This window comes from Zeus faber (genome assembly GCF_960531495.2).
Source record: "Zeus faber genome assembly, chromosome: 13".
Lineage (NCBI taxonomy): Eukaryota > Metazoa > Chordata > Actinopteri > Zeiformes > Zeidae > Zeus > Zeus faber.
In genome coordinates, this window is record NC_137198.1 from 17,430,654 (window position 1) to 17,447,305 (window position 16,652).

Sequence of the window (16,652 nt, forward strand, 5' to 3'; positions counted from 1 at the left end):
TGGCTCGGTCGTTCTCAAACCCTTTTCACATCCATGACCCCCTAATTTAATACAGACTTTGTCTCCGGGAGCCCCCTGTGAAGGTTTTTATCATTGGAGATGATTTAGTCCAGACTAGCATACGTGCCTATACTATAGCTGGATGAGAAAATATGTGAAACCGTGATGAAATCCGTAATTTATTGTAAATGCGTAAATGACTTGGTGAGGTTTAACTAATAATCATTTCCGCTGCGGAGGTCCCCGGACCCCGAGTTGAGAACCACTGCTCCAGCTAATACTCTGTGTTTTGAATTTACAGCATAGCCATCAAGCACTGCAGCCCCGAGCCTACGAGATGGAATCCCATGGGGCGAAAAAAGAGGAATATTGCTGTCCTGGTTGGATTTGGATGAAGCTGAATTCTCATCTCTAACCACATCCCACGAGATCATCAATGATGATACTCGGATTGGTCTCCCAGGAGTTATACGAGCAACTTCTGGACCCGAAGAACTACCAAAATCGAACAAATGGGGTGGAAGAGCTGAAACACGTCCTCTCAGAGCTGGATTTCCAGTCAGTTCCGTCGGACAGTGTTGAAGAGTTCATCAGTTTTCTTTGCCATCTTCTGGATGACAACAACTTCAAAGTATTGTATGGCACCTTACAAGTCACCAACCTGCTCATTCAGAAGCTGGACTCCAATGTAGACAGATATTTCAAGCAGATTGCTTCAGTGGCTCTGAAGGCTCTTGGGGACACGCGCACGGTCACCAGGGTCGAATACATGAATGTGTTTCGACAGCTGACGGGCATCGTTGGTCCACAGAAAGTGCTGGACCTTGTCATCGGGAACCTGAGGCATAAGAACTCTAGGGTGCGAGAAGATGTCCTCGATATCATCACGGCAGCCATGCTCACCCATCCCAGGAAATACTTCAACATCCCCAACCTCTGCTTCCAGGTTGCGCCGTGTCTGGCAGACAGCAAAAGGAAGGTCCGCCATGCGGCCCTTGAACTCTTTGCTGTGTTTGACTATTGCCTGGACACGGGGAAGAAGCAGCCCTTGGTGAAAGCTGTGGACATGGTGGAGCTCAACGAGGACGTAGAGGGCCTCATGGAAGCTGTGCAAGCAAGACGAGCGAGGCACATCCTTCCGCGGCTCTCCTCTGAGGGGACGGTGGAGTATGCCCTGGCTGTACCCAAACCAGGCCAACGCTGCTCCCCGCAGTTTGGTCTGGGAGCTGACATGGAGTGGGTCCTCCGCGGAGGACGGATAAACAGTGCCAGAAGCAGCCGAGCCGAGGCAGACTCTGATCGGTTGTACGGCTATGGCAGCTTGGGCTCCCTCACAGATGACCTCCCACTGCAAAGACGGGTCGTCAGTGCGGGCAAAGGGAAGAACAAGCTGCCCTGGGAGATGTCGAGCCTCTCATCCACAGAGAACGACCAGCCATGCAGCGTCCCCAATGGAAAGTCCTCTGAAAAGGTGGGAACATCACCTAAAAGAATTCCGCCAACTCTCTCACCTACCCCACTTGGGCTATTGTTGCGCAGCATTAACCTAAGTTATCTTTTCATATATATTAGATTGCTTATATGGATCAGACATTCTGTTATTGTTAAACGTGTTGTCTAAACAGGCAGCGTTCACTGGCTGCTGTGATGTTGGAGTCACAAATTCACGGTGGGTTGGACTGTTAATCCACCTGAGAGCCTGCTCCCGAAAAAGCTCCTGTTTACAGCATTCTGTGTTTCCCAGCAACCACCATTAGAACACAGCACACTTGTCAAAGGGGGCGTGAAACATAATTGGTAATATTGCAGGGCTGTGGCTGTAAAAACACTGCTCATCATCAGCCTCTATTGTTGCTTCCAATCCCCTTGAGAGCACTGCAGTGGGAATTGGAGAGCTGGAGCGGTGCCAGAGCGGGTTCCACTGGACAAAACGTCGGCCTGAACGTATTTATAATCGCTGTCCATTTTCACATGAATCATGAGCTCACAATTATTACATAGTCGCCTGATCTCCATTGTTTGACCCCTTTGTAATAATTTTGCAAAAGCGTTAAGACTCCATAATGTCAAGCCGAAGCGAGAAACGTTACAACAAATAAAAAATAATTTAGCGTGTTTCTATCAGGTGAGTTAAGGAAAATTAACTCCCACATTTTTATGTTCTGATTTTCAATGTCAAAGATGGCTCTTCTTCATAAGGGGGATGTGTATTGTTACACTATATGATAATAGACTCTTATTAGACATCTTAGCTCCGTCAAACTGTTTTGGATGGAATTGTTCACCATTTGAATATCACACTTTGTTGTTGCTGGATTATTAAAGTGATGATTTTTGACTGGCTCTATGTAATTCCACCCCAATTTTAGATTCCCAGTGAAGATGGTCTGTCCATCACCAGGAGAAGTCCAGAATCGTACATCCCCAGTTTCGGTAAGTGCCACACTCTTTTAACTAGGCCCGCGCCGTCAGTGCAGCCGAGGACTTGTCATGGTTAACTTTAGCCAAACTCCAAATTAGAGCGGCTTTGAATTGGATTATCATGCCCGGTCACAGCAGGCAGCGGGTCGCACACCACTCCAAGACCTGAGATAAAACCATGCACTCGGCTATGGCGGTTCTGTAAAACCACTTTCCCTCCCGTCTGAGGGAAACTGGAAGCAGCCTTTTAAATCTAAAGGTGTACCTGGCCAATATTATTATGTTATTATTATTATTATTATTATTATAAATAATAAAACATTTAATTTATAATGTGCCTTTCGTTGGGACCAATCTCAAGGTGCTACAGGAAAAAAGGAAGAGGAACAAAACAGGAGGAAAAAATAAAATGAGAAACAAGAATAAAGAATAAAAAGAAGATTAAGATGCAGAAAGCTACAAGGAGCAGGTTTACTCCAGGAAGGGTTTCATTATATCACTATAATGTGTGCAGCTGTAAAGGCGTAGAATTGGCTTGGGCCTACAGCGTAACTGTCCAGCTGACACTATTAACCTTTCTTAACCTTAATGTATGCTGGCAATGTAGGGGATATTGGTGGAAATCTGAGTCCTGTCCTTTAAGAGGCTCTTTATCTCCACTTGCTTTTGGAAATATTTCAGCTCTAGAATTCCATTAAGCTTGATCAGGCACAGCATTAAAACCACTGACAGGTGAAGTGAACAACATTGATCATCTTGTTACAGTGTCACCTGTCAAGGGGTGGGATATATTAGGCAGCAAGGGAACAGTCAGTTCTTGAAGTTGATGTGTTGGAAGCAGGAAAAATGGGCAAGTGTAAGGATCTGAGTGAGTTTGACATGGGCATAAAATGTGATGACTAGACGACTGGGTCAGAGCATCTCCAAAGCGGCAGTTTTTGTGGGGTATTTCCGGTTTGCAGGGGATAGTACCTACTGTGGTGTGGGGAAGGTGTGGTTTGAGCAGCCACACCTGTCTTGGGTCTAGGTAATTGGAACCCAGGATCAGAGTGGCTGCATACCTGTTGCTCGTTGGTTGAGCAACAGGTAAAACCCCCATCCCCAAAAACACTCAGAATAGGAGCCTTTGTCATGACACGTGTCTGTCTGCTCCTGGGCTTATTCCATCTAGCCCACTCTGTACAATAAACTGTGTGTCTGAAACCCCTATGTCTGTGTCACTCTGCCGGAGGGCCCTAAAAACGCTACTTGGGCGCCCATGATCCTGTCGCCGGTTCACCAGTTGTCCTTCCTTGGACCACTTTCAGTAGGTAGGTACTAAGCACTGCATACTCGGAACATCGTACAAGACCTGTCGTTTTGGAGATGCTCTGACCCAGTCTTCTAGCCATCACAATTTGGCCCTTGTTAAAGTGGCTCAGATCCTTACGCTTGCCCATTTTTCCTGCTTCCAACACATCAACTTCAACAACTGACTGTTCACTTGCTGCCTAATATATCCCACCCCTTGACAGGTGCCATTGTGACGAGATGAGCAATGGTAGTCACTTCACCTGTCAGTGGTGTTAATATTGTGGCTGATAGGTGTAGTTGCGCATTGCTGTGTAAATGCCCTGGTGATATTCTCCTAAAAGACAGGGCACTGTGCACAAACCACCACAGGAAACTGAAAAAAGTGCTGGAAACATTACAGAGAAGTCTCGAGGGAAGGATCAGAACAACTAGAAAAGAGCAGTAAAATTAAAATACAAAGTGTTAAATGTATGTGTATTCAATGTACAGGTACTCCTGACTTAACAATCGAGTTCCATTCCTAGGACCAGGTCGTTAAGTGAATTGGTCGATAAATGAGGACTCGTGTTATTACATAGTAAGGGGGCGTGACGATTGCGAACACTAGTGTATTGAGTACTGACAGACTGCGGGAACGACACTGAGAACGGTGATGGGCGATGAGATGCTTGACGCTGAGACGCCGTGCATGCAGCGGTATTGTACGTCGTTGAAAAGGTAGGTCGTTAATTGAGGAGTACCTGTAGTCAGTGCAGGGTTTGAGTCGTGAGTAAGTGAGCAAATTGTCGGTGTAAACATTACGAAGTAGTCCAAAGGTATTAAAATAGTCCAAATCTTTGGACAGAGACAGTGCTATCTCCTTGCATGACTTTTACGTCATCTGGTAATTTTTGTGGTCACTCATGGATGGATTGTACAGATCGTACCTGCGGAACCCTTGCACAACCTTCCTTCAGAACGCGTCCATCTTTATTAACGTAAAGTGCATTTGTGCCCTTGCGCAATGATGTCATTTATGATGCCCACTCAACTATACAACAGCTGTGGTGACTATAAACCAGGCTTTAGGTGCAGTCAAATTAAAAAAAACAAAAAAACAAAACAAAGAACCTGCTGAATGTTAGGTTGACAGCGCTTACTGCAGTGCAGCTGCAGGAGCTGCTGGTGGTGCGAATTATGCTATTTAGAATCCTAAGGTTCTTAGTAAGTGGACATCCCTGCTACGTCCTACTAATCATGTGCCCTGTTCTCCATCTTGGTGCTACAGAGCCAGAGAAGCGTCCTTCTCACAGAAGGAGACAGTCCCCTGCACGCCTCAGGAGGAGTGGAAGCCTTGACTTGGACCCAGACATCTTAAAATCCATCAACATTGCTGAGCCACAGGGTGGTAAGGAATTTAACCCTGTTTCCCCCAGCTCTATTTTCTTTTGCAATATTTATGCGCAATATTGCAATATAATTTGTGTAGAATCCCTTTTTTCTTTTTTCTTTTTTTTTTTTATATAAATGACATCTTCTAAAGCAGTCTTTTAAGATTTTTTTCTGGGGACTGACCACTTGGGGGGGGGGGTGTAAATTAGTGTTTCTTAACATCTTTTCTCCATTAAACACTGTGATATTATTGCTAATTCTGCAATTAGATTTGGCGAGCCAACTAAAATCCCGTACCACCCAGACTTTTAAAAGCAGCGCTCTAAAGGGATTGCCGTCCCTTTAAACAGTGACGCCCAAAGCACGCATCCTCTCTGGGACGCCCAGCGTAGAGCGTACCTTCTTCCTTCCCTCCAACACCACCGTGCCCGGCTCCTTCTTACTGCCGTCCTACCCACTGGCTGCCCTTCCAGGAGGCCTACTCGCCCTAACACAGCCCTGCCGCCGCGTGGACACCTCACTGTCCATGTCCAACACGTGGCCCAACAAGAGGGAGGGCAGCCCCCACCAGCGTGGCTCCAGCCCCTGGGGAGACTCAGGCAAGGGCAAAAGATGGCTCTAAAGTGATCTCCTCTATCCCGATGCTTCTGATTTCTCTAACCCTCCACGTCCTTTCCTCTCCAGGAGACCAATCGTCCGGAAAGTGCTCCCCACGGCCTCCTCGCGCCTCCCTAGTAAGCACGTCCTCCACCTCCTCCTTCCGCCGCGCTCTGAGCAGCACCCGGACAGCCCTCCCCGTCTCGGTACTACTCCCTCCGTCCGAGTGCGCCCATTCCCTTCATTCTCATAATGCCCAGAGGTGCGACGCCCCGGGCAGCCCCCAGAACCAGCAGACAGAGAGGAACCTCAATCTGGACTTCGCAAGCAGCAACGCGATGCAGCTCCTCGAGGAGGACGAGCCGCTGGACGTGGAAGAGGTCAGCAGTCGTTTTCACGTTGAATTGATTCGGCTCAGGGGTCAACAGGTTTGATGTGGAGTGATTTTGAGCAGTCGTGAGAGACGGGGGTATAGACCGAGTACTCAGACAACTTAAATAAAGCTTAGAATTGTCATACGACCTTATATCTGTGACTGCTGACTTCACCTCCAGATGCTGAACTCCCTCCGCTCGCTGCGCAACAGCGCCGCCAAGAAGAGGGCCAAAGCCAACACTGGCGGTTCGGAGCCAGACAGCCCCGACTCGGCCATGAAGCTGGATCTGACTCTGGATTCGCCGTCTCGCGGCTCACCCATGGTCACCAGCCCGGCCAGCGAGAGCGGCCTCTCCAGCCTCTACTCGCCCCCTGACTCCACACTCAATGGCACCAAAACCAGGTAAAGGTTGTTTGGATTTGCTGGTTCTTGATCTCCACCCGGTGTTGTGTAAAAAGCAAGTGCTTCTCTTTGTTTGACGCCGTCTCCTAACTTGTCACGTTGGTCGCCAGTCCCAGAAACGCTGCCTCTTCGGCGGCGAAGCCTCGCATCGCAAGAGTGCCTTCTGGAAAACTGAGATCTTCCGTCTCCATGGAGTTCAGCAGCCTTCAAGGTGCAGAGAAGATGAAATGCGTTTTTTGGCCTCAGCGCCGTCGGTGCTTGTGCATGTCATGTCAGCCTTTCTTTGTAAATTTGCCAACTTGTGTTTTCTTCAGGCTTTTCTCAGAGAGACCGAGCCTCGTCTGAAGTGGGTGTGATTGGCCAGAGGTTGAGCTACATTAATGGAGACGCCAGGGATGGGGACAGGACGGGAGAGCCCTCTCCAACCCCGGTCAAACCCACCTGCCGCGAGCTGCTCAGAGCGCTGAGGCCGAAGGCCAAAGGTCAGGCAGAGATCCACCGTGGCCAGAAGCTAGTGTGATCGATTTGGAAATACAATGTTTGGTGTGAAAATATCCAGATCATGCTGTTGCTCTTTCATTGGACAATTATATGATATGGATGGAGTGATGTCTGTTTTTACTACTCTACAGTTTATCATCCATTACAGTATACCAATTTGGTCTATTACTTTTAGTAAACAGTATAGATCAGTATAGTATATCACCTGAATTTCCTGCCAGGGATTAATAAGCTGTCTTAACTGAATTCCTCTTCTCTTTGGTGTGGGTAGGATCTCCGAACGGCCAGAGCTCTGCAGCATCTGATGTGCAAGAGGGAGTGGTGGGAAGAGGTCAGTCTGCGCAGCCATGTTTTCCGTCCACTCCACTTCCTAAAGCTGTGCCTAGCAGCTGTGAAGGAACATGGCCAAGGATATTGAGCATTCTTTCTCTTCTACTAGCGATGCTCTGACCTCTTGAAAACCATCCAACATATTTAGAAAATGGCTCATATTATTAAATATTTAAACACTCTCTCTGTCTGTCTGTCTCTCTCTCTCTCTCTCCCTCCCTCTGGTTGCCAGGTATGTTCGGCTCGGCTGTCCTCTCCAGCCATCAAGGCATCCCCACAGCGTTTGAGGTGGGAGATTTCATGGCCAATCACGCCAGTGACATCCCAGCAGGCATCTGTGGCAATTACCTCGGCAACGGTGACAACTTGATGCCAGAAGAGACAAAGGTCCGTCCTACAAGCATAACACCAAATCTGTCCGTCTATCTAATCACTACAGACGAGATTTTAGCGTGTTTTTGTTCCTAGAGTGACCCTTGTGGCCTCCTGTGTGCAGGAGAGGGTGAGGAGCGTGCAGTTTGGGTGGGAGAAGCTTCGGCCGCAGCGACCGGACCAGACGGAGGACCAGTCCTTTGTGGGCGAGCACCTGAGGGACAGGCCCCGACATCGCGTGAAGCAGGTGCCGCTGGACGGCCCCGGGGAGGTTAACACAGGTAATTATATTGTCCCTTTCACATACACACATTGTTCTTAATATTCCTTGATTCCATTGATGTCTTTCCAACTGATTTTAATTCTTGTCAACACTAGAGTTGAAGTCATAGAATGTCATTTTCACTGCCTTCATATATATTGCCAGTTCTTGTCGATGAAACTCAAAAAGTAAAATAGTCAAGTCAAGATTATTTATACAGCCCATAATCGCAGTGCAGTCTTAAAGGGGATTTATTATGCAAAATTTACTTTTTCAGTGCTTGTGCACCTACATTTGGGTCTCTGATGAGCCTTATAACACACAAACTGAAAAAATACAACCCAGTCAGTTTTGTTGTGAGCTGTCTATTTCAGTGAACATGTCCTGAAACGAGCCTTTCACATTTGCAGCCAACCCCTACGTCATGTTTGGCTTCAGTAGAATTAGTTGGAAAGTCGGAACACATTTTTAAATGAGACCTTGTAGATCTAATATGAGTGAAGATCCAACAACTGGATTGCTTATTTCTCGCCTCAAATTTGTTCCGAAACTGATTTTGGTGGGCTGATAATGTGAAACGAGTGAAAGTTACAGAGTAAATACAGCGACGCCATTGGCTCAGAGAACCCAGATCTTGTTCTCAAAACCCCATTGGATCACAGAACTCGGGGCTTGGGAGGGTGGCTCCTCCAACAAAAAACAGCCCGTTTTGGAATAAGGCGGTATAGAGTTATGTTAAAATAGCTAGAATGCATAATCTGAGTGGTATTTTCAGCAAGAAAATTCACAAACATGTTTTGGGGACCTCAGATCTATATTACCTTTTGTAAAAAGGAGCATAATATGTCCCCTTTAAAGTGCTTCACATAGAAATCAATGGCGTCTCCTAGTCTTAAGCCCTATCGCCCAAGGAAAAACTTCCCTACAACAGAAGTAGGGATCCTCCTTCCAGGCCAACCAGGCTGAATTGAATCTAATCAAATATAGAACTCTATAATATAGTATCTTCATATTCAAAGGAATTCAAACAGTAATTCTCATGCCTCCTGCTCCTATGCCATCTTCCATTTCAGATTTCCACCTGAGCAGCAACGCAGAGTGGTGGGTCGCCCCCACCAAGTCGGAGCCCCCGCCCCTTGATGGCTCCTCAGTCAGCCCGGGGAGCCCTGGCAGCCCCATGAAGTGCTTCACCCCGCCCCACCAGCCCAGCCCACCGACCGTGCCTCCCACCTCCAAAACCCTGCCCCGCCTCCGCCGACCCCCCAGCCTCAGCCGGACCCGGCCTTCCCTCTCCCACAGCTCAGGTCGGCAGAGATGTTTTTGTGTGTGTGCCCTCACACCTGCAATCCAACATGGCTTCATTATGGATGAGCTGTGCTGTGTTTCTAGACACCATTACCTGCTTAATTAATCTGTCAAAGCTTGTGGAGCATGGGGGGAATCTGCCACAATGCTTTGTTTTGACATAAAACTGCTAATGCTCCGCCACCCACACATGCACTGCTTGTTTTCAAATGAATAGAGGTAACGTGTGTGTGTGTGTGTGTGTGTGTGTGTGTGTGTGTGTGTGTGTGTGTGTGTGTGTGTGTGTGTGTGTGTGTGTGTGTGTGTGTGTGTGTGTGTGTGTGTGTGTGTGTGTGTGTGTGTGTGTGTGTCATCCAGATGAGTTGTCTGCAGCTGCTCTCGCTCAGAAGCGAGACCCGAGCGAGTCTCCTGAGCTCCGTCCCTTCTCCAAACCCGACCTGGTGCTGACGCAGAGCTTCAGTCTTCTCGGCTCTGAAGATTGGTGAGTGTCCATTGTCGTGATGGCAGGAAAATTTGTTTCTGCTCTTTCGTAGTCTGATGAATTCAATGACTTACTGTTTCCCTTTTTTTGGGCCGTTGTGGCCTTTGAAAATAACTGTGCATGAGATGTTGAGTGAATGAAGACGTTTTTAATGTTTATTACTTCTTGAATACATAGCCTCCCTTGTTTTATTATTAATATCACAATATGTAATGAATTCCTTTTAACTTTGACCTTCTGACAATTTACGTTCTATTCTTTTTTTTTTTTTTTTTTTTTTTTTTTTTTAATGCTTTGTATTTTGATTACTTATTTTTTTTACATATTTTAACTCTACATCTTCTAATACTTTAATGTCGATGTTAAACGTGCACGCTGCTCGCTCTCAATTGACCATAAGGCGATATTCAGTTCAGAAAGTAAAGTCGTCAAAAAGTGCTAAATATATGAGATTTATTTAAAAAGTTTAGCAAGTTGGAATTCTGGAAGTTGCACTGCGTTTCATCTGTTGTGATGTCGAATTTAGGGAGAAGAAGATCGAGGGCCTGACCTTCCTGCGCTGTCTGGCTCGCCACCATGCCGACACGTTGCATGGCCGCCTGCACGACGTCTGCCTGGCACTCATACAGGAGGTAGCACCTCAAACCATCCCCCACCTTCAAGACCCTCTCCCTACACACAGCCATGATGGAAAAAAATAAATAAAATACCCACACAAACATTTCCTTTTCCAGGTGAAGAACCTTCGCTCTGGCGTATCCCGGGTGGCGGTGTGCGCGCTGGGGGACCTGTACAGCCACCTGCAGAGGAGCATGGACCAGGAGCTGGAGTGGACAGCCAAGGCCTTGCTGCAGAAGACCGTGGAGAGCAACTCCTTCATCCGGCAGGATGTGGACGCTGCACTGGGTTGCATGGTGCAGCACTGCACACCCTCCCGCAGCATCGCGGCCCTGCTGGCTGGAGGGCTGAGGTAACGCACGCACACACACACACACTCAGGTCACTCATGGCTGATGAATGGAGGAGGCTCTCACCATTCAATTTCAATGCAAAGGGTCACGATTTGATTAAATTAGATATCAATGACATTGCTCACAAAACGATTCTATATCCATACATTGCATTTTCTACATGATGAGAATTGCCACCAACTTTGCAGTGCAGCATCTGGTTTGCCTTTTGACCTCTGACCCGACCACATTGATCATAGGTGTAGTTTTGTGACAATTTGCAAAATAAATATATGTAAGAGTTTAAATAAGAGTTTTAACCCAGCTCTATTGAATGCAATTATTTTAATATGTACCTCTCTGTCGTCCCTGCATGCAGCCATCTGAATGTGGTGGTGAGGAGGTGCGCCGCCCAGCATCTGGCCGACGTGGTGGAGAAGGTCGGCGCCACCCGCATTCTGTCCGGGGGGAAAGACCTGACGGACAGAATTCTCCCAGCGGTCACCAAGCTGGCACAGGATTCCTCCCAGGAAGTCAGGTACCAGAGCCTTCATCGTCTGTCTTCATCGCCATGGTTACACCTCTTTGCACACTTAGCTCCACACTCTGCTGGGGGGGGGGATTACCCTTTTATTTCGCTCTAAACACAAGCGTATTCTGGATAAATGACACAAGGCAGACAGTTGTGTATAATGCCATTTAGAATTCCCTTGTCGCAGTCTTTCCAATTTTTCAGATATTTAAGCCCATAAAGTTGCTTTTGCAATTTGTCTCCTTGCTCCAAGTAACTGTGTTGTTTATAAGAAGGCCGTAACTGTTTGAACATGCATTCGGAATCAAAGCATTCCAGTTGGTTGCTCGACTGTGGTCCCTACAACTACATCTTGGCCTACAATAAGTCATGAACATGTCGATCTGAGAGTCTGGGCGGTGATGTAGCACCGATGTGCTCTTTGGCTGTGAGCCAAAGCGAGCCTGGTGAATTTAGAGGACAATCTCAATTAATTCCAAACAAAGCTTTTCCAGGCAAATGAGTGACATCAGACACTAGCACCGATGTCTCTTACAGCAGAAAGTGTAATCTTATGCCGTGATAAAGCGCCAAGGTTTACCGCCATTGCAACTTTTTCTCTCTACCTCACTCTTTATTCGCTGATGGCATGGATAAAGAGTTCCTACCCCCCCGGCTGAGACTTTAAATGCCCTGGCTCAATTTACCTCAATTTTCTGTCCATAAAACACGTAGAGGCCAGATTAGTCAGCACTTCTTTTTGCTTCAGTGTTTCCCCTATACGCACCTAGCAGCGACGGTGAATTTTTTTATTTTTTATTTATTTATTTATTTTTATCTAGGAGAGATGAGAGGAGAGGGCTCCGTCTTATCTCTTTAGAAATTAATGTTATATTATTTTGCACTATGGACGCTTTATGTCCAGGTCAGGTCACATGTTGAGTGGGTAAAGCATATAGACGAGAAACTTTGCACTTACCTGATAATGTCAGCACCAAAATGATAACAACAAGCACCGTGTGTAGATGTCAACAATAAAGCGAGCAATGCTGAGCACAGATCCAGGATAATCCTTGGCCGAAGGGAAAACAGTCCTGCAACTTCACGTGAATAATGTAACAGCAAATGCAATCATTTTATAGGAACATGCAAGGATATGTATAGTTTCGGTAGAAGTTCCCAAAGATAATAAGTATTCCGCATGCACACGCACCTCTGCTGCTACAGTTCCATCTGGGAGACGCTGGTGTGTTGGGCTCGCTGCACACTAGGGCACCTTAACCTCCCCCCCGTCCTCCCCACAGGTACTTTGGGCGGCGGATGCTGCTGTCCCTGTCGTCCCAAGCCGACTTCGACAACGTCCTGGTGAAGTACATCCCTGCCAAAGACCTGGTCGCCATGCGGGACATTGTCTGCACCCTCAAGGCCAAGGTGCGCCGCCCGCTCCTACCGAGGAGGTCGCTATCTCCACTCGCTATGACTTTTAACCACTTCCGTTCCGTTTTCCGTGCATTTCAGGGACTGGGCGAGATGCCCCAGGACGCCCCGTCGGCCAGAGGCAGGCGTTCCCACCCGGGCAGCGGCACGGTCCGGGCCTCCTCGCTCACGAGGGAGCCGTACAACCAGACCACCAGGTCAGCGCCTGCAGAACAGTCTCTCTCGGGGTTTTTTAAATCAAAGCGTGTCGTAAAAATGATCCCAATTCACGGTTCAATGGGAACTGAAAAATCACTCCTTTGCTGTGCTGAGGCCAAGCAAGTGTAAAAAAAATATATATTTATATCTGACAGGTTTATAACTTTTTTTCTTGAACAAACTGATTGAGTGTTAGATTCAAAGTTTTGGTTGAGTTGTGTATAACTACTTAACCATCTAACCTTAGATGCCGCCACTCCAAAGTCCTCTTCTTTCTTCTTCTGGTGTTTTTATTCCGAGTTGGCACAAAAAATGGGTGAACTGCGTTCTAAGGACGCCGCAGAGATCTTGTCAGCATCTTTTTAACAAATTTTTATTTTGTTAGACTGTGTTAATCTTTAACATTGCGTCATAACTCATCGTCAAATCTTAATTTCAAAAGGATTCTTTTTTTTTTTCTGGCAAAGTCTTGTTTTTGTTGTTGTTGTTGTTGTTAATAATAATAATTAGTTAATCTATGGGGCTTTGAATTGTCAAATTTAGCCTCAATTTACTCTTTGTGTTGTTTCACCCTCAAAAATTATCCCTCATCATCTTACTTTTTTAAAAATTATTTTTTTATTCGTCTCTTTCCTCTGAAGTACCACATAGCTCAACTTGTTTCTTATATAAGTCCTAAAGTTGATAACCAAGGGTCACTGTTTCACTAGTGGTGATAATGGAATAGATACGCCTTTCAAAAACAGTCCATTCCCGGCACTGGATATCTCCTTGCAGTTAATCAATACAGACCACAGATCAGAGCTTCACTTCCAGGGCGAGCAGCGTCCGGTGGAACTCCCGGGGCAGATGAAACACTCGCAATCAGTCGCTCAATCAGAGTCCATGTCCGCAGCTGGTTTTGCTCACGATCGGCCCAGTTTCTGTCGTCTTCGCCTGAATTTACAGACCTTTCTTCTCCTTCTCCATCTGCCCTTTAGAAGTGTGGTAACGGCCAAGACGGAATACACCGGGCAGATCTCGGCACTGCTGGGCTCCAAGGACTTCAGGGACCGGATGAAAGGCATCGATCAGCTGGAGGACGACTGCCTGCACAACCCCGACATGGTGGTCAACAGTATATTCCGGGTTGGTAGTCCCCATCCTATGAGCCACAAACGTCTTTTATCTGTGGAGGACCACACACCTGCAAATTCCCCAGCTTCCTTGGTTACCATGGTTACCCCCCCTGTTTCTCACCACCCTCCTCCTCCGCTGCTAGGTGTTTGATGCCTTCACGGCCAGGCTGCAGGAGTCCAACAGCAAGGTCAACCTGCACGCCCTGGAGTCTCTGCAAAGGATTGTCCGCCTGATGAAGGACAGCCTCTCCCCAGTCGTCAACATCCTGGTCCCAGCCATCGTGGACAATCACCTCAACTCCAAAAACAACGCTATCTATGCCGCCGCAACCGGGGCCATCAACGAACTCATGCTAAACCTCGGTGAGCCTCTTTGTATATTAAGGCTTAGCCTGAGCTAACTGAGTTCTTTGTGTGTAACAGGGCCATCAAACGAGTCAAACAATTACTCGCGATTAAATCACATGATATTTGATCTCTCTTGGCCTATTTTTCTATTTTAAAAAAGCAGTGCCATAATATGATTTGATTATTGAGAACAGAAACACAAAATAATCTTTGATCAAAATATTAGCATTTGATGACATTTTCATAAACAAGCTACTATGGGTCTTCTATTTCTTTGCACTGAGCCAGTTGCTAAGACAATCAAGGCTGTTTACATGAAATGCCGTATTAAAGCTTTGAAAGATGTAAAATAAAACATAGTTATTTTGCACTTCCTCTGCACTTCCTATTGGGAACCCTAAAGGGACCATGGACCCCATTATGGGAACACCTTAGATTTGAAGGCTGTGCACCATAAAGCCTTTCATATTTAAATGTTTGTAATTCACTTGTTGGTTGAAAAGTATTGCAGTACTTACCGATGTGTCCTATATTTGGGATTGTCTCTGTTTTCGCACCAGATAACACAGTCCTCCTCCAGCCATTCTGCACCAAGGCTCAGTTTCTCAGTGGCAGAGCGAAGGTGGAACTGATTGACAAAGTTGCAGGTAAGTCAATAATAACACCGCACTGCCACCAACTCACCGACCCACCAGCCGGCTCAGCCCTCTTCCTTCCCATCTCTCCTCTCCAGAGCTGGTGACGGAGCTCTACCCTGTCAAGCCCCGGGTGGTGCAGCAGAAGGTGCTGCCCCTGCTGTGGCACCTCGTGGCCACTGTGGGCAACAGCGGCTCCGTCCACGGGCGCGGCGGCGTGCGCGGGGCCACCGCCGGCCTCTGTCAAGCCCTGCACGCCCAGATGGGCCCCGGCCTGAGCGAGTGCGCCGCCGCCCAGTCCGCCAACGTCCGCCTGGGCCTCAGCGAGTTCCTGAGAAACCCGTCATAACGTCTCCCCGAAAAAAAACCAAAAAAAAAAAACCCCCACCAAACCCCACCAAGCCCCCGAAGGAGAAGAACACTCGCGCTGAGCTTACTTGAAGAAAGAGATGTTCTACATTTCTACTCGTGCCTGCACTTTTTGTATCATCGTTAAGAGAAATTCCTTAAAATAGGAGCGCTCGGCTCCCTCCTATCTCAACTAAATATCCTCCGGTCCGGACCCACGTCGCCGCGGCCCCGTTCACACCCGGCTGATGCGATCCCCCAATCTCTGAATCCAGGTGTGAGGGACGCGTCAGGATCCAGAGGGTGGTCCCCATCCGCACGGAGGAGGGACCCGGTCGTCTTGCGACCGCAGGCCGGGCGTCGCGTGCATTTCTGTTTTGCGTTTTGCAATTTCCCCACGGATCAAATAAAACGTGTGACGTCGTATGCAAGAGATTTCGGGGGACGAAAAAGGTGGAGACACGTCGTGAAGCCAGGTGTGAACAGCGTCCCAATGCGGACCCCGGACTCCCGATCAGGGTGTTCCCTGGATCCGAGCCTCTGTCGGTATCAGGTCTGGCATCAGCTCTACAACCTGCTCTCTTTGCACTTTAAACGGTAGCTCGTCATCGTGACTTTTACATTGTAACGCCCCATGATTGTCATTGGTGTTTTTTTGTTTTTTCCGGAAACAAAAGGTAAACATATGTACTGTAGACAAATCAAAAGACACAGCCACGGAATGTAACAGGGAAATGCACAATACGGCAGCAAGGGATCTGAAAGGTGTGTGTGTGTGTGTGTGTGTGTGTGTGTGTGCGTGTGTGCGTGTGTGCGTGTGTGCGTGTGTGCGCGTGTGCGCGTGTGCGCGTGTGCGCGTGTGCGCGTGTGCGTGCGTGCGTGCGTGTGTGCGTGCGTGCGCGCGCGCGCACTACTCACAAAAAGTTAGGGATATTCAGCTTTTGGGTGAAATTTCAGGATGAACCTAAAATGCACTATAACCTTTACAGGTGAACTTAATTTGACCTTCTCTAAACTTTTGAATGCACATGTCCAACTGTTCAATGTTTCAGTACTTTTTGCACAACTTGCTGTTCTCTCACAAGGAGCTGAACGACAAAATTCACAACAGGTGTTTGATCCATGAATCGACCAATACATTTCCTGGTTCAATTAGAATTGGTATTTAAACAGTCCTCTTCATCATGCTGTTCACATTTTGACATCATGAGACCAAGACGACACCTAACAATTGATCAACAGGACCTCGCCGTTGCGAGGCTTCAAACAGGATGTTCTCAGAGGGAAGTGGCCGCTGAGCTTAGAGTGTCACAGAGTGTCATCAGCAGGTTGCAACAGAGACACAGAGAGACTGGAAGAGTCACAGAAAGGCATAGAAGTGGACGTCCTTTGGCCA

At 47.5% G+C, this 16,652-nt stretch overlaps 1 protein-coding gene across 1 annotated transcript; it reads left to right on the top strand.

Annotated features, from left to right (window-relative positions):
* Positions 1 to 436: 436 nt before the first annotated feature.
* togaram1 (TOG array regulator of axonemal microtubules 1) lies at positions 437 to 15,990 on the top strand (the record flags this gene model as incomplete). Its single annotated transcript, XM_080012042.1, has 22 exons — positions 437 to 1,471; positions 2,370 to 2,433; positions 4,982 to 5,101; positions 5,436 to 5,684; positions 5,770 to 6,062; positions 6,237 to 6,460; positions 6,571 to 6,671; positions 6,775 to 6,942; positions 7,233 to 7,292; positions 7,524 to 7,678; positions 7,788 to 7,944; positions 8,999 to 9,229; positions 9,588 to 9,711; positions 10,238 to 10,343; positions 10,446 to 10,681; positions 11,041 to 11,199; positions 12,477 to 12,603; positions 12,691 to 12,836; positions 13,788 to 13,935; positions 14,069 to 14,288; positions 14,834 to 14,920; positions 15,007 to 15,990. 22 exons carry the CDS (start codon positions 437 to 439, stop codon positions 15,255 to 15,257), a joined length of 4,461 nt encoding a protein of 1,486 aa, XP_079868168.1. The 3' UTR covers positions 15,258 to 15,990.
* Positions 15,991 to 16,652: the final 662 nt, after the last annotated feature.